A 25,230-nucleotide genomic window follows, 5' to 3' on the forward strand; every position below is an offset into this window, starting at 1 on the left:
ACAAGCACTCTATCCACTGTACATACAACAGTTCAAGCCACTCCCCTTTACTTTTTACAATTTGGTATTTGGGGCCAGAGCAATAGCACTGCTCGTACATCCTTGGCATCCCATCTGGTTCAAGTCTGCCAGGAGTGATTCCTGAGTGCACAGGAGTAAGCCCTGAGTATTATCAGGTGTGGCCCCAAAACAAAAAGTTGTTTTTCTTCAGGGGCAATACTAGGCAGTACTGGGTGGATCTATATATGGCTGTGAGAACATGCAGTGCAGAGAACTGAACACAGTATTTCGCATATGAAAGTGCTTAACGAATGAACCACAGCCCCAAACAACTTCTAATATTGTATGGTTATATTAATTACCGAACTTATAAAACATTGTATATTGTGTGACTTAATGACAATTTACATGATTATCTTAACTTTGTAAATAAAAATTCTAGCCATATGATGATTTAAATGATTCAATATAATATTAAATAACCAATCTAAATGGACTCAAACCTGACCTTCTAGATAAATTATGTCTGTGAGGTTTGTTAAGGCAAGATACCTCCAAGAGTGGCATTTCCTCAGTGATTATGGGATCTAAACGATGATCAGGACCATATTTAATAGATGTTTTCTCTTCTTTTGTGTTGTTAAGTCGAGGACCTTGAATTTCTAAATCCTGTCTTCCTCGGACTGACACACTCATGATATGTTTTCCTGAAATAAGAAATGATCAATGTCCTAAAATAACTTTAAATCTGGAAAAATAATAGTTATGATTAACATCATAAATCAGAGCTAAGCATGTTTTATTTTTCATTTTTATCACAACCATTGTATGCTGCTATTTAATTCCACATTTTATTAGGATTTAATTTTTGGAATAACCACATGTAACAGGAAGTCCTTTGATTATATTTAACCACAGAAGAAAGGGACTGGCTATGTTAGATCCAACATTTGATTTGCGTTATAAACCTATTTTTAAGGAAAATCACTTCAAAATCAAAGAGATCAACTTTTTGATTATACCCATATTCAATATTATATATTCTCAAATTATTGCATGAATAAAACTAAATATACTATAGTAATTTTCTCAAAATTATGCTCAACTTATCATCACATGACCTGGTTTGATCCTAAAGTCAACAAGAGTGATTTGTGAGCACAGAGCCAGGAGCAGTTAGGCGCCCAAATACAACAAACAAAAAAGAATAAACTATGTTAAACATGTACTTTTTTTTACATTTCACAAATCTGTATAACCAGGTCTAGGAGTCTACTCAAAGGGCTGGGGCGCATGCCTGGATTGGTAATATAGTCTGATCCTTTACTAAACAGCCCCCAGTAAAAATGAGTGGAGAGCACCCCACAAAGGGTACAGAAGTTTGTAAAATTTCATCTGGGCCCCAAGAATATCATATAACACTAAAATTGCAACTTCTCAACAGATTATAAGATGGAACTGATAGTGTTGAGTATACAATGATATGCAAACATGAGTCTTAACTTATCCTGCTTTATAAAAAGATAACACTTAAAAACAGTATCTGGGGCCAAAGCGATAATACAGTGGATAGGATGTTTATTTTGTACAGCGTCAACCCAGGTTCAATCACTGGCATCCCAGATAGCCTCCCAAACACTGCCAGGTGTAATTCCTGGGTACAAAGCCAGGAGTAAGCCCTGAGCATCACTGGGTGTGGTCCCAAAAGAGAAAAAACAAAAACAAACAAAAATACCTGGAATATCTTACATAGCTTTTGTACTGACATAAGCATTATTAATGGCAGAAAATATATTCAGTTAAAATTCACTGAACCTGGGTCAAGAATAGGAAGCAAAATAGGGTAGGGCTAGTTATACCAAAATAATCTAAAGAAAACTCACTTTAGAAGGAAATAAAATGTGAATCTTTGACAGATATGAATTTGATTCATGTTATTCATTCTTCCATCAGATTAAATGAATTACTGATGTACACCAAATCTATACTTTCATCAATTTATTCTATGGCTATTTAATTATTAAGTTTTTTTAAAGCTTCAGAATGCTATTTATTTAGTAAGTTTTTATATAATTTTTCTTTCATCTTTTAAGCATTGTGGACAAATCTTCAATTCTTTTATGTTAATCAGTTGAGTATAAAACTGGTATCTTCTATGAAAAAAGGTATTTGACTTATTATTATTTTTAATATCTTTATTTAAACACCATGTTTACAAACATGATTATAGTTGGGTTTCAGTCATAAAAAGAGCACCCCCCCTTCACCAGTGCAACATTCCCATCACCAATACCCCCATGCCCCTCCCCCAATTATTAGCTTTTTAATTGTTTAGCAATATTACAGCTTTACCTGTGTGACACCCAGGAGCAGCACCAGCGCCATCTGCAGTCATGGAGCCCTGAATAGTGCCAAGATTATACACAACTCCCAGAATATGCAGTTCCCCTATGTGATGGGGAAAGAGCTTTAGTCTTGCCTGTGGAGATATTTAAGCCACTCTTATTATCTGTTTCCATTAGGTATCATTACTACTATATCTAAGATCTATAATACTGAAGATATATAAACTCTTGACCCAAACTTTTAACATTTCTCTTACTGAAAAGTATTTTTTATGAAAAAATCTCAAACTCCAGAGGCTGGAGAGATAGCATGGAGATAAAGCGTTTGCCTTTCATGCAGGTCAGTGGTTCAAATCCCAGCATCCCACGTGATCCTCCGAGCCTGCCAAGAGTGATTTCTGAGCATAGAGCCAGAAGTAACCCCTGAGTGCTGCCAGGTGTGACCCCCCCCCCCCCAAAAAAAACCCTCAAAACTCTAATAATAAGAGGCAGTGGGGATGATTCAAAGGGCAGGAATGCATGCTCAAAGTCTAGGTTACTTCCCAGCTGCACATACTACCCCTGATCACCAAGGGTGTATCCTGGTGACACCAGCAAAATACAGTTAGACCTGAGCACCAAAACAAAGGTTAACAATGGCAGGCTGAATGCTTGGAAGAGTGCCCATCTCAGAGCAGCAAATAGCTACCCCATCTCCATCCCCCAAGCCAAAATACAAAACTAAACCCTAACAATTGTAGGCTTGAGGCCCCATCAGCATTTTCAATAAATGGGGAAAGGAGGTAGTATAAAGAGCTAGAGAACAATTTTTGCATGTGGAGAAGCACAGATTCAATCTGTAGCATCATAGTCAGTCACCAAGAGTAACCTTTGAGCACTCAGCTAAAAGTAGCCTTTTGAACACTGAATTCCCCCACTCCAAATATTTTTTGTCACTAAAAATCAAATCATTCTGGCCATCCAAATATTAAGACTATCACGCTGATTCTAAAAAAAAAAAAAAAAAAAAAAAAAACTTTTGATAGCCTCCTGTAGAAATTAGCAGCTCAAAGGTCAATGAAATTATATTTCCCCCACCAATATTTTCCTTTTAATTTAAAAAATTTGCCTCCATCTTACTTTTAGAAATACTCATACAGAAAGGTAATAAAACAATTACCACTTTAGATTCTTCACTATTTATTAGGAATTCTGAAATTACTTCACTTCCAATCATTTTAGGTTCATTTGTTACCTGAAAAATAAATCATTTTGTAAAATATACATTTCTAGTGAATAAAGTATTAACAATTTTGGGTTCAATGCCCAGCATTGAATGGATCCCTGAGCATAGAGAAACCCACAAGCACAATGCATCAAAGATATTATCAAAGATAACCCCCCAAAAAAAAAACAATCAGAAGAATAAAAAGTTAGGCAAAAAATTTTATCACTAAGTTTTGAGAACAAACAAATGGAAATTTCAAAAACAATCCCAATGAATAAATAAAAGAATGGCTTACAGATCACCCATAAAATGAAATAATATACCAAAAAAGCATATATCTTCATAAATATATATAAATCAACATAGATTGAAAAACCAATATAATACACCGTGTGAAAAAATCCCATATCTAAAGACATAAAATGATGTCAACATTAGAAAGACATAAAAAGTCTTGCAATAAAAGAACCGGAGAGATAGCATGGAGGTTAGGCATTTGCCTTCCATGCAGAAGGACGGTGGTTTGAATCCCGGCATCCCATATGGTCCCCTGAGCCTGCCAGGAGCGATTTCTGAGCGTACAGCCAGGAGTGGCCCCTGAGCGCTTCCAGGTGTGACCCAAAAACTAAAAAATAAATTAAATTAAATTAAATTAAATAATAAAATAAAATTTTCTAAATATTGGAAAAGGCAGTATACTTTTATTCTCATCTTCTGAATTCTCAATTTTCAACAAATATAATTTTCCTAATTATCGAACATAAATATAATTAGGAAAAATAAGCATAATATATACTAAGTATGGCTCACTGAATGAACAGGTTGAAATGTTATTATTATAGCATCTATTTGGCATCAAGTGAAACATGCTTATTACAAATACCTTTTAATAACTTACTAGTTCTTTAACTTCTTCATGACCCTTTCCATTGAGATCATTAGGATGGAACTTCCAAAGCAAGGACAAATCGGTCAACAAAAGTGGAACCTTCAAAGGGTTTCTAAAAGCCACTTCTACTGTTATTGGTTCTACAAAATAAAAACCTAAATTAGGAGCTTTAATAAACCTCATCCGTCACTTACACTTCCATTTTGAATACTTCTTGCTTTCCTGACTGTTTTTCCTTTACAACCTCTACCACATTATAAATTTCTATTTACTCATGATTCTCTTTTAGAATCACCTCTAGATTTTCCCAGTTTCTCTCCAATTAAACACTATTACTCCCTCTTTTATATTCTAATTGTTCAAGACATAGCTATATTAGAGCTGTACTCCTTGGTTTGATCAATGGAAACTAATGTATGAGATTCTAATACACACTCCCCTTCTTCCCAGCTTCTAGCAATTTTTGGCATGTAGTAAATTTATCTTGAATCTACAAACCAAAAACATTGAATTATAGTGTATCACCTTCTACAACTGCAAGTGGGAACCTGGAGTTATCCGAGTAACTGTTCAAGCAGTATTGCGTAGGATGGAAATATGATGGAATTATTCCTTTGTTAACCACAGTTACAACTTGTTCTTCAAGTTGTTTCCATTGTTGAGAAGATTCGGTGTCATATTCCTGATCTAGACTCACATGAGTAGCTGCTTGCTTTTCACCTTTAAAAATTAAAGCCACAACATACAGATTTATTAACACCTGCCCTCTCCGATGATACCACTTAAATAAATAAAACGAAGTAAGTAAAAAATATACCTTCTTCTTGCCTAATTCTAATTATATGAGAGAAAAATGTCTGTTATTTATCCTTCCACTGGAACTTTGCTTAAAATACTGATAGTATTTTCCTCCTGACATTGGAGGTATTCTCTTTAGCCTGCCACAATTTCATTGGGGGAAGTGGTAGTCCTAAGAGGAGGTAACGGGGTGCTTGGAACACAGCAAACTGTGTACTCCTTGTTTTCCAGACAGTGCTGGAAAATCCTATGTGGAGCCAGGGATCAAACCCAGGTAGGCTGTGTGTAGAGCAAGTAACATTACCCTATCTCAATTTGGGGGGGAGGGGGGAGGTGAGGCAGGGGGAAAATGGTTTGTGGCCACAACCAACAGTATTGCTCCGGGTTTACTTCTGGCTCTATACTCAGGAACTGAACCTGCAAGGCAAGCGCCCTACCTGCTATACCCTCACTCTGGGCCACAAATTTGGGGGGGGGGGGGGGGGCTGGGGTCACACCTGGCAGCTCTCAGGGTTTACTCCCAGCTCTACACTCAGAAATCGCTCCTAGCAGGTTCAGGGGACTATATGAGATATCAGGAATTGAACCACTGTCCCTCCTGGGTTGACCACATGCAAGACAAATGCCCTCCTGTTGTGCTATCTCTCTGGCCCCAGACCCACAATTTTTATACGAAATATTGAAAACATCATAATAAATGTCAGCACATCAAAACTTCATAAACTTCAACTTTGTCATATGATCATATGAACTTTTATCATTTCTTTCCTGAGCTATTTCATAAGTATAGCATTCATCTATTCTTTTCTTAGTTTTGTACTTTTATTAAAAAAATGCAAAAGAAAGTTTGTATGCATTTTATCTATAACTTTATAATTATAACTAATATAACTTTTTTGCTCAGCATTATGTTGTATCATCCATGCTGAAACATGTAGAACTATTTCAATCCTGTCCTATAACAAGAATTTATATAATTACACCAAAAAAATTTAGTCAGTAACAATATAATACTTGGTTTTAGAAATTTTAGTTGTTTCCTCTTAATTTTTTATTATTAAAAACAAAAGTTCTTAACACGTTTATAAAATACAATTTAATAAAATAAATTAGAGAAAGATCAATGGACTGGGCACCCAGGAGACCCAGGCAGGACACCCTCTAAGAGATGGTGACCTGTGCAATACCAGGGAGCACCCCACAAGCACAAAGCCAGAAAACCTGAGCACTACCAAGTATAGCCCAAAAAGAGGAACAAAAGTAAGTCAAAAAAAAGTAAAAAATAAACTAGATAATAGGAGAAATATTAACTCAAATATCTGAAGGTTCAGACATAAAATGTAACCCAATATATGACAAAATACTTATACTTTAGGCCTAGAACTGTCACTCAGGGTTTAAGGTTTAGAAAAGTATCTATAATTTATAGCATTATAAGACTAAAGTAACAGTAGAGGGGTTAAGATCCTGTGTGCATGTGGCCAACCCTGATTCCATCCTGAATACCACACTACCCCACGCAACGTCAAGAAAGATGTCCTGGGGCCGGAGAGGTGGCGCTAGAGGTAAGGTGTCTGCCTTGCAAGCGCTAGCCAAGGAAGGACTGCAGTTCGATACCCCAGCGTCCCATATGGTCCCCACAAGCCAGGGGCAATTTCTGAGCGCTTAGCCAGGAGTAACCCCTGAGCATCAAACGAGTGGCCCAAAAAACAAAACAAAACAAAACCAAAAAAAGAAACATGTCCTTAGCAAAGGTGCATAAATAATTTCTGAACAAAACAGAATGTGGTCCAAAAACAAAGAAATAAAAATAGACATAGTCTTATAACAGACCAGAGAAATAGCTCAACAGGCTAAGTGTATGATTCGCAAGCAAAGGGTATAAGTACTCAACAAAGTATTCTATATTAACTTCTAGTTGTTAAAATGCATGCGGGAGATGGTTAAGCCCTGTTGATCCTCCAGGAACCACTGGGTATGACCCCCAAGCGCAGATCTGATAGTATTCCCTAAGCACTGCCAAGTGTGACCCAAAAGCAAAAATGAGAATTAAAAAAAAAAGCAACAGAAGGGCTAGATAGTATGAAGGTAAGGCGTTTGCCTAGCATGCAGAAGGAGGACAGTGGTTCGAATCCCAGCATCCCACATGGTCCCCTGAGCCTGCCAGGAGCGATTCCTGAGCTTAGAGTCAGGAGTAACCCTGAGCGCTGCTGGGTGTGACCCAAAAACCAAAAAACAAAAGAAATGGGGGGGGGGGGGCAATAGAATACAGACAACTCTTGAATGTTCCTGCATACCCTATAGTAATAAATTCTATAATAAAATGTTAGAACTTTTTTGCCATTTAATGTAATTAAGAATATGGACTTCAAAGAGTACATCTCAGTATGACTATAAAAAATGGATCTGAGAAACAGTACAATGGTAAGGCACTTGCCTTCCACATGGCCAACTCATTTTAAATCCCTAGTATATAAGGTCACAAAGCACTGCAAGGAGTGATTCTGAGCATAGAACCAGTAAAAAACAAATGCTTACCTTGACCAACACCAGGATTAGCCCAAAAAAGAAAATTTTTAAAAAGCAAAAATGATAAAAAAAAAAAACAACAACCAGTATAACTATATAAATAGCCAATAGTTATATATATTCAATATAGTATTCTATATTAACTTCTAGTCATTAAAAATTTATCAGTGTTATATTATAACATGTGTATGTTGTGTGTTAAAAGCTACAATTACCGGGGGCCGGAGAGATAGCACAACGGTAGGGCATTTGTTTGCCTTGCACACAGCCGACCCGGGATGGACCCAGGTTTGATTCTCAGCATCCCATATGGTTCCCCCCACCTCTAAGTGCTGCCAGGTGTGGCCCAAAAACCAAAACAACAACAAAAAAATGCCAGCTATAATTACATTCATTTATACTATTACTGTTTTTAAGAATATATTTATTTTCAAATTTTATTTGAGACACCATGATTTATAACACTATCAATGACAGGATATATACACACAATGTATGAACACCATACCCGCCACTGGAGTATTTCTTCCCTCTACTACTACCATCTCATGCCCTCTTTTGTTGTTACTTTCTTTTAAAACAATTGAGATCAACAGACTCCTTCATAGTTGAATATATACATGTTACTTTCTAAAGCTGTTAATAAAAAACACTAAGGTACCTGTCTTCAGCAGGATGATTGAGGAGATAGGTATCACTACCCATTCCTTAATAAGTGGAAAAAAACTGAGAAAAGTGACTAAAGTAATAATAATAATAATAATAATAATAATAATGATAATAATAATAATAATAGTAATAAAACTTTACTAACCATCAGCTGGTCGTCGGTCGTGGCCAAAGAAAACCCGTGTTGCTGAACTGTTAATATATGGTAAGGGAAGCTGTGGTAAAGGACCATCAGGTGATAGCTGACTTACATTCTAACAGAAATATAAAAGGAAAAGGAATTTTTTTAAATCCTTATTTTATACTTATTTCCTCATTGTTAAATATAAAGGGTATTAAAATTATTTCAAGTACTACTAGAGAAGTTCAAAGGACAGAAGGTTCATTTTGCCTTTTTAGGAAATCTGGTGTGAATCCCTGACACTGACTTCATGGTCTCCCGGGCACTGCTGGGAATGACCCTCAAGTACAGAACTGGGAGTAATAGTCCTGGAGCACCAGAGTGTGTAACTCCAAACAAAACAAAAAGAATTACTCATTTGAGGCCCAGGATATGGCTCAATGGTAGAGCAACTACCGTGCATCTATTATGAGGTCACAGTTCAATCCCTTGTACTACCCAACTTTGCCAAGTGCAATCTCTTGCACCATAACCAACTGTGAGTCTAACCCCTGACACCACAACCAGTGCAAGATAGCCAAATGTGGAAGCAGCATACCAACTGTGCAACCCTTGGTACAACAAACCAACAATTAGAGAGGAGGAAAGAATTTTTAACTTTACTACTACTAGTAGTACTATTATTATTATTATTATTGCAGTACTGGGAATGGATCCCAGGGCCTCAAACATGCAAGGCAAGAACTCTATCTCAGAGCTACAACCCTGATACCAACCTTCACTTAATACGAGTCATCAAATTTTAAAAATGGAAAGAGCTTTAGATATTTATCACAATGCAAGAGACTCTTCCTAAGGTTACACAGCTAGTTAGCTCTCTTTATATGATAAACTGAAAACATTATTTTGATATGCATTTTATTCCCAGCAATTCATTACAATTCAATTAATTATTAATTTACTATTCTTTATCACACTATTAATTTTAGGCCATACCCAGCAGTGCTTAGGGACTACTCCCAGATCTCTGCCCAGGAGTTGCTCCCAGCAGGAATGGAAGATCATGTATTACTGGGGATTGATCCCAGCCTATCATACATGCAAAGAACATACTCAATCTGTTGAGCAATTTCCCTGGAACACTGCCGCTACTTTTTGTTTTTGTTTTTGTTTTCTAATATAAGACACACACCTGGCTATGCTCTGGGCTTACTCCTGACATGTCTTAGGGAAACCATATGTATAACAAGGTTCAGTTGTGTACAAGGCAAGTACTTTGTATCTATCTTAACTATCTCTCCAGACTCTGTCTTTCCTCTTCCAGATTCTAAGAGCAATCACAAATCAAACATTTACTGGGATGTTACTGTTTTCTTTTTAAAAATGTAAAGGGCAGGGGCAGAGACTTAGTACAGAAGTGAGATTGCTCGCCTTGGTTCAATCCACAACATCCCATATGAGCAACCACATTCCTCCAGAAGTGATCCAGGAGCAGAGACCCAGTAGTATAGCCCTGAGCAGTCCAGTGTGGCACACACAGTCAAACAAATATAACAGGCAATGCAACTCAGGCAACTAAAAAGACTAGCCTGCTTTTTTTGTCATAATATTCTATTATGACAGCTAATTATAGTTTCTTTTAAAAAAAGAAAAAAACCTTCATTAGTTTCCTGCTAGTCAGCAATGGATATATTTTGTGCTAGAAATTTGTTATTTTAATATATATTTTCTGAAAAGTACCTTGTAAACATAAAGATACTCTCTGAGGAAGGTCCCTTGTTGAGCAGCTGACTGTTTACTTTCATTGATTAAAATATGTCTAAAAGCAGATACAGCATTGTCCAGTTGTCTGAGAGTATATGACTGGCGCCCGATGGTGAAGTTAATATGATCCTCTGCAAGAGACCAGCCTTTTCCTTTGTAAACTTGCATGGCTTGACAGTAACAACGTAGAGCATGTTTTTTCTTTAAGAAACAAAACGAAGTATTAAAATATACATTTACATATCTTAAAACAGAACAAATAAATGCACAACTTCTCTCTCTCTATTAAAGAATAATTGTGAGGAAATAAAACTAACATTTCTGAAAACCCCTTAAAACTTATGAAAAAAAGGGGGGGCCGAGAGATATAACAGCGGTAGGGCATTTTGCCTTGCATGCAGCCGATTCAGGACAAACAGTGGTTCAAATCCTGACATCCCATATAGTCCTCCGTGCCTGCCAGTAATTTCTGAGAGCTGAGCCAGGAGTAACCTCTGAGCGCCACTGGTATGATCCAAAAACAAAAACCCAAAAAAAAATTTTATGAGAAAAAAAAAACTAGTCCTGGGTCAGTGGTTGACAGACAGTGTGTCATTCCTGGCACAACAAGGGGCTAGGAAATTGTGTCTTGACCTGCTCTGTCAAGGAAAAAACTCTGAGAAGTCAAGATCAACTAAAGTAAACTGTAACTACAACAAGATTAAAGATAGATTTGTGGGGCTAGAGAGATAACATGGAGGTAATGCCTTGCAATAGAAGGATGGTATTCGAATCCTGGCATCCCATATGGTCCCCTGTGCCTGCCAGGGGCGATTTCTGAGCGTAGAGCCAGGAGTAACCCCTGAGTGCTTCCAGGTGTGACCCAAAACCAAAAAAAGAAAACAAACAAAAAAAAGATTTGTATACAGTAAATCCAAATTGCAAGGTCTTACCAATGTAACATGCTATCTCAATAGAATTTATATCCACATTATTAATTCTAACAAATTATTTCTTTTGTAGCATGCACTCACCTGCCCTGCTTTACTAAATCGATGACCGGCCAATATCATATGAAATGCATATTTTCTAACCATGGGGCTCTTCATGTTTATAAAGCAATGTGCTGCCTGTTCCAAAAGAAGTGCACTTCGAAGATCAGAATCCTATTGAATGTTTAAAAAGACGGTTATTGCATAAAATTAACAGTAAAATGATACTCACTAAAAATATTTGTTTTTATAAAATATTTATAAAATATTCACCATTTTAAATTAGAGAATTTAAGGGCAAAGGTTATGGGGCAATTCAATCTTGATTCTTCCAGCAAACCCAATTGTTTTTAATTCTTCAAAATATTCTCTACCATTAGTCTGTTTTTTATAAAAGCAAATCTCTGATTTTGACACATACCATGTAATAAATCTCTGAATAAAATCCTTTTACAAAGGGCAAAATTTATTTAGATAAACTAGTATTTTAAAAGGTATGCTGATAAAAAAACAGGTATGCTGATTATCTTAAAGCAGAAAAAAGGAGGGGGGAGGCATAGTATTCACACCAATCTAATTTCTTCTGGAAGTCAACCAATACCATCAAATATATTTCCATTTATTCAAAAGAGAAAAATAAAATAAAATGTATGTAGGTTATGTAATAATCTAGTCTACTAGTTTTCTTTTATAATATAAAGCAGGGGTCTCAAACTCAATTTACCTGCGGGCCGAAGGAGGCAAAGTCGGGTGATCCTTGAGTGCAAAGTCAGTAGTAAACCTTGAACATTGGGGGGTGTGACCCAAACAACTAAAACAAAACAAAACAAAAACAAATTCCTCTTCTGTGGCAGGGCCACAAAATGTTGTACGGAGGGCTGTTTGCGGTCTGCAGGCCGCGAGTTTGAGACCTCTGATATAAAGTTTTGTTATATTTAAAGGGAATTCTCAATTTTTGCTACAATTCAAAAAAGCCAAAATGACTCCTATACATTAGAAGTTCAGAGGGCTACCATTCAAAGTGTATTATCACCTACTAGTGTAAGAGTAAATGGCATATATAATTCAAACTAATTTCTACTTCAATACACTCTTACAACACTATCTAAATAAACCACATATGGCATTTGTATCATCTCCCTTAAAGTCAACCTTTCAAGTGAAAGACCTGTAATCATTTTAGAAATAATGAGAAAGTGCTGAAGGTTGCTGATTAAGCATCAACAACATTTTCACCAAAACTTTCTCTAGGTTTTCAGCTATTCTGAAGCTGAACTTACCATGCCCTTCCATGTGTTCTGCTGCCATTATTTTCCCCAGGGAAAGTTGCAAATAAAAAACATTGACTTTAAATGCAATTATTTCAACAAATTATAGTTATATCAAAAAAGTGTTCATATACCATGATTACAATAACTATTTCCTATAGTAACCTAGAGCTGAAAAAGATCTGAGCACTCAGTAAATAATACCCTTATCTATTACAACCTTGCACAATAAAAATTAAAGGATCATATAATTTTTTTTTAAATTAAGATCCAAAAGCTAATAAGTGGGAAAAATCAGGAATATAAAATCAATAAAAGGTTGGGAGAAGCTAAGGCGCTTGCTTTTTGTTTTATAAAATAATTTTTGTTTTGGGGCTAGATCTCAGGTATGACTCTCAAAAAAACTGAAAAACTCTAAAAAGGTTTTGTAAAACATTTTCTCTCTTCAGCCCAGAAAACTGTTTTATAAAAATTATTTAAAAAAATGTTTTAAGAGTGAACTTTATTTCCACCCCACACCTCAACTGATTTACACCAGTAACTACTGCTCCATTCTCTCTATATATACTAGGTGCTATTTCTCTAAACAGATGTTTCATACACACACATAAGCATGACTATGACAAATACAAAATTTTAAATACACATTCTTTTTTATACATAAATAGTATTATACCTCTTATATAAAAGGTATTGTGCTAAGTACTTTGGGAAGAATCAAATTAACCACATGATGCCTGAATCAAAAGACCATAAAGTGGTGCTGGGGATTTGAACCAGAGTTGTGGCCACTTGCAGCCTCATGCAAAGTTAAATGACTTTACCTACAACATTTTCCCAGCACTAATTTTATTTATTTTGTTATTGTTATTCTTTTTTTGTTTTTGGGTCATACCTGGCAGTGCACAGGGGTTATTCCTGGCTCGACGCTCAGAAATCATTCCTGGCAGGCTCAGGGGACCATATGGGATGCCAGGATTTGAACCACCATCCTTCTGTGTCTAAGGAAAACTCCCTACCAATGTGCTATCTCTCCAGCCCCCTAATCTTATTTTTTAACTTAAAATTATAGACATCTTTCCAAGATATCTACTCTCTTTTCCTTTAATAGTACATTATATTCAACTACATGAATTGTACAATAGACCTATTTATTCAGTATTTTATATTTAGTTAATTAAAAAACTTCAATTAACTGTTTTGTTTTGTTTTGAGGTCACATTCAGCCATATTTGGTGGTTACTCCTGGCTTTGCACACAGAAATCATTCCTGGTGGTGCTCAGGGAAAATAGGTGCTGGTGGTCAAACCCAGGTTGGCCACATAAAAGGCTTTACTTCTGTACTATCTTTCCAGTCCCCTAGAAGTTTAAATAAACATTGATATAAATACTGAGTTCTTTACAAGTACTATATAAAAGTACTTTAATAGACAAATTTCTAGGCATAGAACTTAATTAACATAATGCATATACTTAGAATTCTATCAGCCAGTCATAAAATGGTAGTATATTCAACAAAAAATCTACTCATTTTACCTCTAAAAAAAATAACATTTTATTTTGCAATACACATGTCTTTCATAGTAAAGATATTAATCCTTTGATTTGTTTAAGGGTTTTGTTCTTTTTCTTGAATTCCATATCTGTACACTTTTGTAAATTGAGTTTTGTTATTCCCTAAGAATTCTTTGTAAAAATCTGTTTTAGTGTTGGTCATATATTTCCAAGTAATAATTCCTAGTTTTAATATGAAAGACATTATTCTTTAGTTGTCATTATGGCTTCAAAGTATTAATGTAACTAACTGGAAAAAAAAATGTTACCAACTCTAGGTTTAAAAGTTGCTCTCCTGGGGCCGGAGAGATAGCATGGAAGTAAGGTTTTGCCTTGCATGAATAAGGATGATGGTTTGAATCCCGGCATCCCATAAAGTCCCGAGCCTACCAGAAGCAATTTCTGAGCATAGAGCCAGGAGTAACCCCTGAGCGCTGCAGGGCGTGACCCAAAAACCAAAAGAAATAGTTGCTCTCCTACATTTTTTCCCGTTTTTTTTTTTGTTTCATCTATTACAGTGATTTTACTTTTATATTGTAATAATAAAACTAAATATCTTAATGTAATTAATAAGATAAATTTTAACCTAAATTTCATTAAACAGATCATAAAAATAAAGTATAGTGAGAACAATGGTTCAAGAATTAAAACCCTAAAGTTTGTCAACAGTTAAAAGGCAAAGTTCACCACATATATAAGGAATCATTACCATTCTTTAAAAACCCAAAGTCAATACAATGGCTCCTACAGGTCTTTGGTAGTAATTAGAAAGTGAGTTGCTTTTTTCACCCCTTCAAAATTTGTTTTAGAGATTTTTTTTAATGCTTAAGATTTATTTTTTAATTCACAAAGATGAAGAATAAAAAAATTTTTACTTTTTATATTGATTTTTATTAGAAATACTGCATGTGTATGACACTTTAAATGATTTGTCTAGTTCAAAACACAATTCACAGAACATGCTAAAAGACAGAATAATGATAATACAGACTTAAATCTGTATTGTTTATAAAATTTATAAAATTACTTTAAAATTAAACAAATAACAAAATGAGATACTCCTAGTTTTGTACACAATTACAAGAGACATACAATTCTATAAGTTTCATACCTCACTAGTCAACCGTATTAGGAGAGCTGCAGCTTCTGAATATTTGCCTTGGCTTTTTAAGATTTCTGCACTAAGCAATACACATCTTTCAGCCAATACCATGTTCCTAAAGGAAAAGATAAAAAATGTTAATGCTAAAATGATCTTTTTCTAAATCCTAGTTATCATGTACTCAACAAGTTTCCAATTCCAATTTTTATGCAAAATGAAAATCTATTGGGCCAGAGAGATAGTTCAGTGAGCTGAGTGGATGCTTTGCATCAGAGCAAGCCCTCATTTGGGACCAGCACTACATAATACCCTGAACACTGTAGGAATAACTCTCAAGCAGAGACCTGGGAGAAACATTCAGCACTGCTGGTTGTAACTGAAAATGAGAAAACAAAAACTGAAGCTGAGGAGAGAGCACAGAAGAGGGTGCTTGTCTTGCACACTGTAACCTGGGCTTTGATCCCAGTTTCCCTCATGCTCCCGAGCCTTGCCAAAGTAACAAGTAAGCCCTAAGCAGAGCCAAGAATGCCCCCTCAATAAAACAATCAAAATCTCTATCTTTGGTTTATACTAAATAAAAGACAAAAAACAACCCCTTCTAATAAGTCTAGTAACTTTTTAAAATCAATGTATAATTTTGTACCAAGAATACATGGCAAAATTCAATGAACAATTGTATGCATATGTCCTTTCAAATGATTGCTTCTTGGGGTTATAAATAAGTGGAATTGCTGGGTAGATGGAAGCTCTGAAATCTTTTGTTTTTGTTTTTGTTTTTGTTTTGGGGCCACACCCGGCGATGCTCAGGGGTTACTCCTGGCTGTCTGCTCAGAAATAGCTCTTGGCAGGCACGGGGGACCATATGGGACACCGGGATTCGAACCAACCACCTTTGGTCCTGGATCGGCTGCTTGCAAGGCAAACGACGCTGTGCTATCTCTCTGGGCCCAAAGATAGCATTTTCTAAGAATCTGTCCATTTCTTCTAGGTTCTCCAGTTTATCAGTACAAGCAACTTCTTATATTTTTAATTTCTGAAAGATCCACATTATAATTTCTCACCTTTTATCTCTGATACAATTTGATTAGGCATTTTCTCCTTTTCCTCAAAGTCAATCTAGCTATGGGTTTGTCTATTTTGCTTATTATGTCAAAGAACTGTCTCCAAGTTTTACTATCTGATATATTTTTTATCAATTTTTGCTCTGATTTTTCTAATTTTCTTTCTTCTACTAATCTTGGGGTTCATTTACTGTTCTTCTCCAGATATTTAAGACATATGCTAGGGTTGTGCAACATCAGCTCTAATTCTAGTCCCTTTCACTGGCAACGCTGTATCTAAAACATTCATTGCTACCACTTACAATTCCTGAAATATCTTCTTGGCTATTAAATCACAGCCACCTTACTATAGCAGTAATATAGTTTAGTATAGTATAGTATAGTATAGTATAGTATAGTATAGTATAGTATAGTATAGTATAGTATAGTATAGTATAGTATAGTATAGTATAGTAGGATATTTGACTTGCACACAGCCAACCTGGTTTCAATCCCCAGGATCCCATATAGTCCCAGAACCCACCAGGAATAAATCCTAAAAACAGAGCCAGGAGTTAAGCCATAAGCATCACTGGGTATGGTTCCAGAAGTAAAATATATAAATAAATAAATAAATCACAGCCCTATTTCTTTCAAGTCAAGTTCACAAATATCCCATTAAATGTTCTGATTGTTGGACCAATTTATGAATTTCTAAATCAAATTATGAGTTATATAAGGATTTCATACATTTGTTACAGCTGATGAATCCTAACTTGTATAAAGTTTCACTGGAATTAACTTTGTATAAAAACATCTCATATTCTTCCTTGATTTATCATTTAATCCATATTTTTCTTATTTAATAAGACAAGTTCAAAATAGCTAATTCCAGGGCCATAGAGAGAATACAGCTGGTCAGCCATTTGTCCTGCATGCAGCAGATCTGCATCCCATATGGTTCCCAGAGCTAGTAATACCTGAAGAAAGCCAGGAGTAAGCCCTGAACATCAAGTGGTTCAAAAATAAAAACAAAAATGCTTAGCAAAGTTCACCCCTGTCACTGATGAAGTGCTTAGATTGGAAAACCTTTCCCCTCCGATGTGCTAGCTCAATTTATTTTGTCTTTATTTTTTCTATCTCTTTTTCTTTTAATCTACTTCATTATTTTTCTTAATTCAATTGTTTTTAAGCACTCATACCCACCTCATAAAGGTCAGGCCTCCAACTACAACCTCTGAATAGATCTAAAATGTCTATCTATAAGTGGGAATGAGTTTGTATGCAGTGGATTCCTCTATGTTTGTCTAACCTATATTGTAAACAATCCATGCCTATATTGTATATAGCCCGTTATATATTATCTCTCCACTCCCTCTATTCAGAACTCCTTCTGTCCTCTCACCCCCTCAATCCTGATCCATTATCTCTCTCTATTTAACCCTCTTCTCCCTCAGTTCTTAATTCCTTAGTGCCTAAGGAGTTAACCCCTGCCCCAGTAAGCAAAAACCCGGCTCCAAAAGCAAAAGGACACCCTCTTAGTTCCACATCTCTCATCCTGGCAAGAAGCTGCAACCAACTCCTGCTGACTCATTCTATGAGGCCCTTTTTCTCCCACCCCACCCCCCAATGCAACATGCACTATTGCATGCTACTGAACTCAACTCCAGAGGGACCCCCAGCTGAAGGACCATATGTCATGGAGACTCAACTTAGACCTCATACAATCGAACCACAATCGTCCAACCCTGAATCCCGGATCCCAACCTTAGAACTGGCATAGTTCCCTGCAACAGCACCAGGAATTAAACTCTCCCCAGGGAGTCTCTAATACCACTCTAGCACCATCTTGTCCAGGGTAGGTTCATACAACATCCTGTCGACAAAGAAACAACAACAACTTGATCTAAGGGCAGGGTTGCCCTACATCATCACCTAAAGGTGAGATGAAATCAGAAGACACTCCATACTTTAATCTGTGCAAAAACCAAGATCACTAAATACAGAAGACTGACTACAACAACCATGACTGAGCAGAACATATGGAACCATAAATAAAGACTATCCTAGACTTCGTCCAAGGATCTATGCAAAAACCAAGATCTCTAATTACAGAGAACTGACTTTGACAACCACAACTGAAGCAGAACATTTCCTGGCACCATAAAGAAAGACCTTAGGGTTTGACAATGAACAGGTCTGGAGTTTGTAGTTGGTCTCATGACAATTTGCTTCAACGGTGGAGAAAACCTGCATCTCTTAGGCTGAAGGAATTTCCTTTCTAATTTCCTCAATACTTACACAAAAACAAATGAAACAAAACAAAACAAAACCTCTACACACCAGGTCATCCCTTTGTTTAAATTTATATTTAGAACTTCTAGTCAGGGACTCCCGCCTGCTTTCCTTTTTTTTTTTTTTTTTTTAACAGAACCATAGAACATGAATCATCTTGTTTTGCCTCATATTTCTATGTCTTCCTACAAACAGAGAAAAAAAGTGGATAGTACCAGGGGCAAAGCAGTCTCATGAGCATTGAGTGAAAATAAAAAATGATCAGACCTAAATATCCAACCCAAAGTCAATGACAATAGAATCTAGAGACCCAAACCAAAACAAGCTATACACAAAAGGGACCTGTTACACTAACAGTCTAGGGGGCTAAGGGTGAAGATATGAGATGCATGTTGGGAACAATGGCAGAGGGAGGTTAACATTGGTTGTGGGAAGAATTGTCCCAATTCACTGCCACTATGTACCTTAAATATAAGTGTAAAAGACTAGGAATTCACATTGGTCTCAATAAAAACTGGAAAAAAAAAAAAAAAAAAAAGCCAAAGTGCATATCATCCATGACACATACAATCTTATGTGTAACAAATTAAACCTGAACAAAATCAAAAAGGGAAAAAAAGGGGGTTTTAAACACCTCATCTTACTTCTTTATAAGTAAGCTTCTTTCTAGGAGTTAATTTTAAAGCATTAAAATAAAATCACTAGGGGGCCGGGCGGTGGCGCTGGAGGTAAGGTGCCTGCCTTGCCTGCTAGCCTAGGACGGACCGCGGTTCGATCCCCCGGCGTCCCATATGGTCCCCCAAGAAGCCAGGAGCAACTTCTGAGCGCATAGCCAGGAGTAACCCCTGAGCGTCACAGGGTGTGGCCCAAAAACCAAAAAAAAATAAAAAAATAAAAAATAAAAAATAAAAAAAAAATAAAATCACTTGTATAATACTGTGATTTATAAGATATAAATAATTCAAGTGATCAAAATAAACTTCACATGTCTGGTCTTCACCCTCGGTTCTAGTCTCAGTTCCCCAGAAAAGACTTAGAATTTTCTAATGTTTTAGACTAAAAAAGATGTTTCTGTTATGTTAATGAAGGTAACTTCTGGAAAAGACTAAGTGTGGAGAGTTGGTTGCCACAGGAACCAGCTTTTGGTTTAGAGGGTTAAAAATTTCAGTCCTTGCATCCATGGAGATCAATGCTGGAAGAGCTGTTCAACAGCCAGTGGTCAAGGAGTTAATCAGTCAATTCTATGTGTTGAAGTCTCCAGCAACCAAGAGGACAAGGTTCGAAGAGTTTCCATTTCAGTAAATTTGTGACAATTTGGAGAATAACTTACATGGAGAAGACAAAGACACTCTGTAATTTTTCTCCATATCAATATTAAGCATTTCAGGGGCCGGGCGGTGGCGCTAAAGGTAAGGTGCCTGCCTTGCCTGTGCTAGCCTTGGACGGACCGCGGTTCGATTCCCCCGGTGTCCCATATGGTCCCCCAAGCCAGGAGCAACTTCTGAGCACATAGCCAGGAGTAACCCCTGAGCGTTACCGGGTGTGGCCCAAAAACCAAAAACCAAAAAAAAAAAAAAAAAATATTAAGCATTTCTTCTACATACATGGCTACTTAGCCATAAATTTTAATTAATCTTCATAAGTCAAATTTGAGGTAGATATCCTAAGAACCTCTGATTTATAGTCAGTTGGTCATAAATACAACTAATTAACTTATCTTTGCAACTTAAAATTTGCAAACCTAAAGTTTGAGGATTATGGGAACGTCTTATCTAGTCAGCTAGCTAGAAACCCAGATCACCTTATTGTCTAATTAGTCTGCATCTCGAGGATGGTCCTGGGAGACAAAGCCCTGAACCTGGTAACATAACGATATTTCCCAAATATTCTCAAACATCCTGCTGATGTTAAGACAACTGCTTGTTGGTAAATTAAAGACTCCACTCTCAGACTGAAAACTGGTCAGATTGGAAACTGGTCCAAGACAGTAAACCCAAAACATAGATTAAAAATAAATGTCCAGGGGCCGGATAGATAGCATGGAGGTAAGGCGTTTGCCTTTCATGCAGAAGGACGGTGGTTCGAATCCCAGCGAATCCCAGCATCCCATATGGTCCCCTGTGCTGCCAGGGGCGATTTCTGAGCATGGAGCCAGGAGTAAGTAACCCCTGAGCACTGCCGGGTGTGACCCAAAAACCAGAAAAATAAAATGTCCAGAGCCAGAGAGATGGCATGGAGGTAGGACATTTGCCTTGCATGCAGGAGGACAGTGGTTTGAATCCTGGCATCCCATATGGTCCTCCGAGCCTGCCAGGAGCAAATTCTGAGCGTAGAGCCAGGAGTAAACCCTGAGCGCTACCGGTGTGACCGCCCCCCACAAAAAAAATGTCCAAATCGCCTCTTTATGGATAGAACATAAATAAATATTCTAGCCACCTACTTGCAGATATCCCTGTATGTCTGGATTGCTGTATCCATGTAATGAGCAGGGTATGGTCTAGGTGCTCCTGGCTGAAGAAATGCTGACACAGCTGCCATTTCCTAGAAGAAAGGACACTTTATAAGCATATTTAAGACAAAGAAAAATCTTATAATTTAGCATTCAAATAGGTAATTGGAATGAGGACAGCAAAGGAACTTTAGAGGGCGAACATGCCAATCACATCTGATTCCCAGGTGCACATTTCCCCCTTCCCTACCCAATATTGCCGGGCATGGTCCTCAAGGCCCCCAAAGCACAACTGGTTGTGCTTCTCAGCACTATGGAGTCCAAATAGAATAGCATCTTGGCGATCTAGCATTGAGCTATAGAGTGGCACAGAGCCCTGTGCACTATTTAGGAAGACTTCCAATTGGGGAGGGGGGTTGGGGTCACACCCAATGATGCTCAGGGGTTACTCCTGGCTATGTGCTCAGAAATTGCTCCTGGCTTGAGGGACCATATGGTACTCCGAGGGATATAACCGCAGTCTGTCCTAGGCTAGCTCAGGCAAGGCAGACACCTTACTACTTACACCACCACTCCGCCCGCCCTCCATTTTTTTTTTTAATTAAAAAGGGATGTGCCCCCAAGTGGCAGAACAAGAAATCATTTATGTCCTCCTATAATCACAGCAAATCTTCACTACAACCCAGTATAATCTAAACAGAAACCAGTCTAAAACCCAGACAAAGCTTAACCAGCAAGCAACAAAAGTACACAGGAGGCAACATAAGATTCCCCTTTCAAGAAAAAAAACAAATTTCAGGCAACAAGCAATAATAAAAAAGAGATTTATAAAATACAGAACTTCTAAGCTACTGTAATACTGGGATCTTATACTGAACATATGACACACCCAATCCTATAACTTCAACGCCAAAACAGGAAGAATTTACAAGGTATAAAATGGGGATGAAGCTACCCGTAAAAATTATCTAGGGGGGCCAGAGGGATAGCATGGAGGTAAGGCATTTGCCTTTCATGCAGGAGGTCATTGGTTCGAATCCCGGCGTCCCATATGGTCCCCCCATGCCTACCAGGAGCAATTTCTGAGCATGGAGCCAGGAATAACCCCTGAGCACTGCCGGGTGTGACCCAAAAACCACAAAAAAAAAAAAAAATTATCTAGGGCCGCGATGGCAAAACTATGGCACGTGTGCCAGCGGTGGCACATGAAGGCCTTGCAGGTGGCACGCGGGAAGGTCCACAATTAAGATATGCAGTGCGTAGTGTTTATATACTAAAATCTTGTTATTAAGGTTTAACAGATGTGCTGGCACTTTTGAGGAAATTATTTGGTTTTGTGCGGCAGATTGGGCACACGGGCTCAAAAAGGTTAGCCATCACTGATCTAGGGCATATTCTGGAACTTCACTGAAAGCAACACTAGCAAATGCTGGGTCCCATTCAACATACTAACAAAAACGTAAGGCAAAATTCCTAAGGAGAGTTCCACATACCCCTGTGTAAAGTACCTGAGCAAGTTTGGGAGGGTCAGGTTGTGTGATGAAAAGGTGCCTGGGAACCCACACACCCCAAGAAAATCTCAAAAGACAAGGGGAAACCTATACTTCCATCATAAGTATAAGACCTGTTTTACACCACCTCTTTACCTGTTTTTCCCCAAATGTAAGGTAGTCTCTTGCATCACTTTGTTCCTTTAATCACTTTTTATTTCATTTTTTTAATCTTTTATATATATATGTGAACACATATATTTTTATTTATACTTTTATTTTTTGGGTGTGTGACCTATTTCTGTTTTCTTCTCTTTCCACCCTCAAATGCACTGGCAATATAATGTAGCACCATTTCTCCCTGCAAAGGCACACTAAAAAAAGGGGAATTCTTACCTATAAAAAACTAGCTCTTTTCTACTAGAGATAAGAACTCACTGGGCCTGGAGAGATAGCACAGCGGCATTTGCCTTGCAAGCAGCCGATCCAGGACCAAAGGTGGTTGGTTTGAATCCCGGTGTCCCATATGGCCCCCCCGTGCCTGTCAGGAGCTATTTCTGAGCAGACAGCCAGGAGTAACCCCTGAGCATCGCCGGGTGTGGCCCAAAAACCAAAAAAAAAAAAAAAAAAAAAAAGAACTCATACTTGTTTACAATACAGGGGCATCTCCCACCTTGAAAATATGTCACGTGGACCCAACTTAGACCCCAGGTGATTAAACACTAACCGTCCAGCCTTGAACACTGGATCCCAGACATAGAAATGACACAGTTCTTCACAACAGCCACAGGAAACAAATCCCATCCGGGACATCCTTAATACTGCTTGGACATCAATAAGTGCCAGCTCTAATATGATATCCTGATGAGGAAACTGGGAACAACTTGACCTAAGAGCAGGTTATCCTACCTCACCAGCTAACAATAAGACAAAATCAGAAGACTTGTCACCCTTTGGTCTGTGCAAATACCAAGATCACGATTTACAGATGACTGGCTGATAGAAACATGACCAGACTGTATGTATCCTGGGACCAATAAAAAAAAGCCCTAGTCTAGGGTTTGAGCTAAGACCTGCACAACAAACATGATCTCTAGTTCCAGAGGTCTGTCTGAGACAATTGCAACGGAATGGGTCTTCTGGAAACATAACGAAAGACGCTATCCCAGGCCTCATCCTAGGATCAACGCAAAGACCAAGACCACTAACCACAGGAGGATTAAAATGACACAGAGGGAACAGAACTTCTAGAACCACAAAGACTTCATCATAAGTTCCACTCCCTGACCTGTGCAGATACCGAATCCCTAGATACAGAGGTCTGATTTTATCACCCAGGACGGAGCAGATATCTTCCATACACCACAAAAGCAACAAGGGCAGAGTAAATGAACCTGAAAGGAGTCTATATTTAATCCCATGACTTCAACGATGGAGAAACCCTGTTTCTCTTAGGCCAAGGGAATTACTTTTCAAATGACCCCAATATTTACTGTGCCTGTGCAGGAGGGAAGAAAAAAAAAAAAAAAAAAGGCAAAAAGCACAAAGTTTTTTATTATTTATTTATCTAGTTTTTGTCTATTTGTTTTGGTGTCGTTATTGAAGTTGTTGTCTCCTTTCATATTTATTTTTTTCTTCTTTTCTTTTCTTCCTTTATATGCTTTGCCATGTTTTTTATCTCAAGACAATGGCCTTTATGTGGTGTTTATCTTTATTGTTGTAGTGTTCACTGGATGTTTTGACACTTCTTTTTGTACTGTTGTAGTGTTCCACCTCCTTTTTCCCCTTCGTCTCTCAAAACTAGGATGAGAGCTTCCAGAAGGAAGTATTTGATTTTTTCCCCCTTTTTCCCCTTCATCTCTCAAAACTAGGATGAGAGCTTCCAGAAGGAAGTATTTGATTTTTTCCCCCAGTTTATTACTTTTCTCTTCTTCAAACAAAACCACATAACTTGAACTATCTAGTCCCACCTCCCAAACAGAGCGGAAAATAAGAGAGGTACCAAGACCAAACAGGTGTAGGACCACTAAGTAGTTAGCTAGGCACAGAGGGGACCACTTATTCTGGCAGCCCCGGGGGTGTGGGAAGAGGATATGGGAGGTAGGACGGGAACGGAGGTGGAGGGAGGACAATTCGGTGATGGGAATTTCCGATTTTGTTAATATGTACCTAAAAGATTATTGTCAATGATATGTAGGCCACTATGATTAAAATAAAAGGGAAATGGAAAGCCTGTCTAGAGTACAGGCGGGGGTCAGGTGGGGAGGAGGGAGATTTGAGACATTGGTGATGGGAACGTTGCACTGGTGATGGGTGGTGTTCTTTACATGACTGAAACCCAAAAATAATCACGTATGTAATCAAGGTGTTTAAATAAATTATATATATATAAAAAAGAGACATTTCCAACTGGTGCAAACAGTGACTCAGAAGTCACTGCAGGAGATGGGGAACTTCAGCAGAAATAAAAAGTTGTGAAAAGGTCAAGAAAGCCCACCAGAAACTTCAGGCTCCTATGTAAAAATGCCCTGACTAAACCTTATATCCACAGAAAACTCTGGGCCAAGGCAATTTGAAGAATACTGATATATTATACATACACACACATATTCTCCCTCCCTCTCCCACTCTGTCTCTCAAAGCCATTCAGAGCTGCCCCTTCTGGAGAAGCTCATGTTGTCTCTTGAATACATTATTTTTGATCTTTCCTTCCTCATAATATTTGAATAAAACTCTTCT

General features: G+C 37.6%; 1 protein-coding gene across 2 annotated transcripts in view; it reads right to left on the bottom strand.

Moving 5' to 3' along the window:
- TRAPPC8 (trafficking protein particle complex subunit 8) overlaps window positions 1–25,230 on the bottom strand; it is an 86,529-nt gene that overhangs the window by 22,805 nt on the left and 38,494 nt on the right. For both annotated transcript variants that reach the window (XM_049770202.1, XM_049770201.1), the window contains 10 exons: window positions 20,993–21,093; window positions 15,227–15,332; window positions 11,336–11,467; window positions 10,299–10,523; window positions 8,583–8,691; window positions 4,967–5,161; window positions 4,451–4,581; window positions 3,505–3,579; window positions 2,353–2,479; window positions 553–707 (listed from right to left, as the gene is read on the bottom strand). In XM_049770202.1, the coding sequence (XP_049626159.1) occupies window positions 553–707; window positions 2,353–2,479; window positions 3,505–3,579; window positions 4,451–4,581; window positions 4,967–5,161; window positions 8,583–8,691; window positions 10,299–10,523; window positions 11,336–11,467; window positions 15,227–15,332; window positions 20,993–21,093 (1,356 nt within the window). The remainder of the gene's footprint in view (window positions 1–552; window positions 708–2,352; window positions 2,480–3,504; window positions 3,580–4,450; window positions 4,582–4,966; window positions 5,162–8,582; window positions 8,692–10,298; window positions 10,524–11,335; window positions 11,468–15,226; window positions 15,333–20,992; window positions 21,094–25,230) is intronic.

Source organism: Suncus etruscus, chromosome 3 (assembly GCF_024139225.1).
Source record: "Suncus etruscus isolate mSunEtr1 chromosome 3, mSunEtr1.pri.cur, whole genome shotgun sequence".
Classification (NCBI taxonomy): domain Eukaryota; kingdom Metazoa; phylum Chordata; class Mammalia; order Eulipotyphla; family Soricidae; genus Suncus; species Suncus etruscus.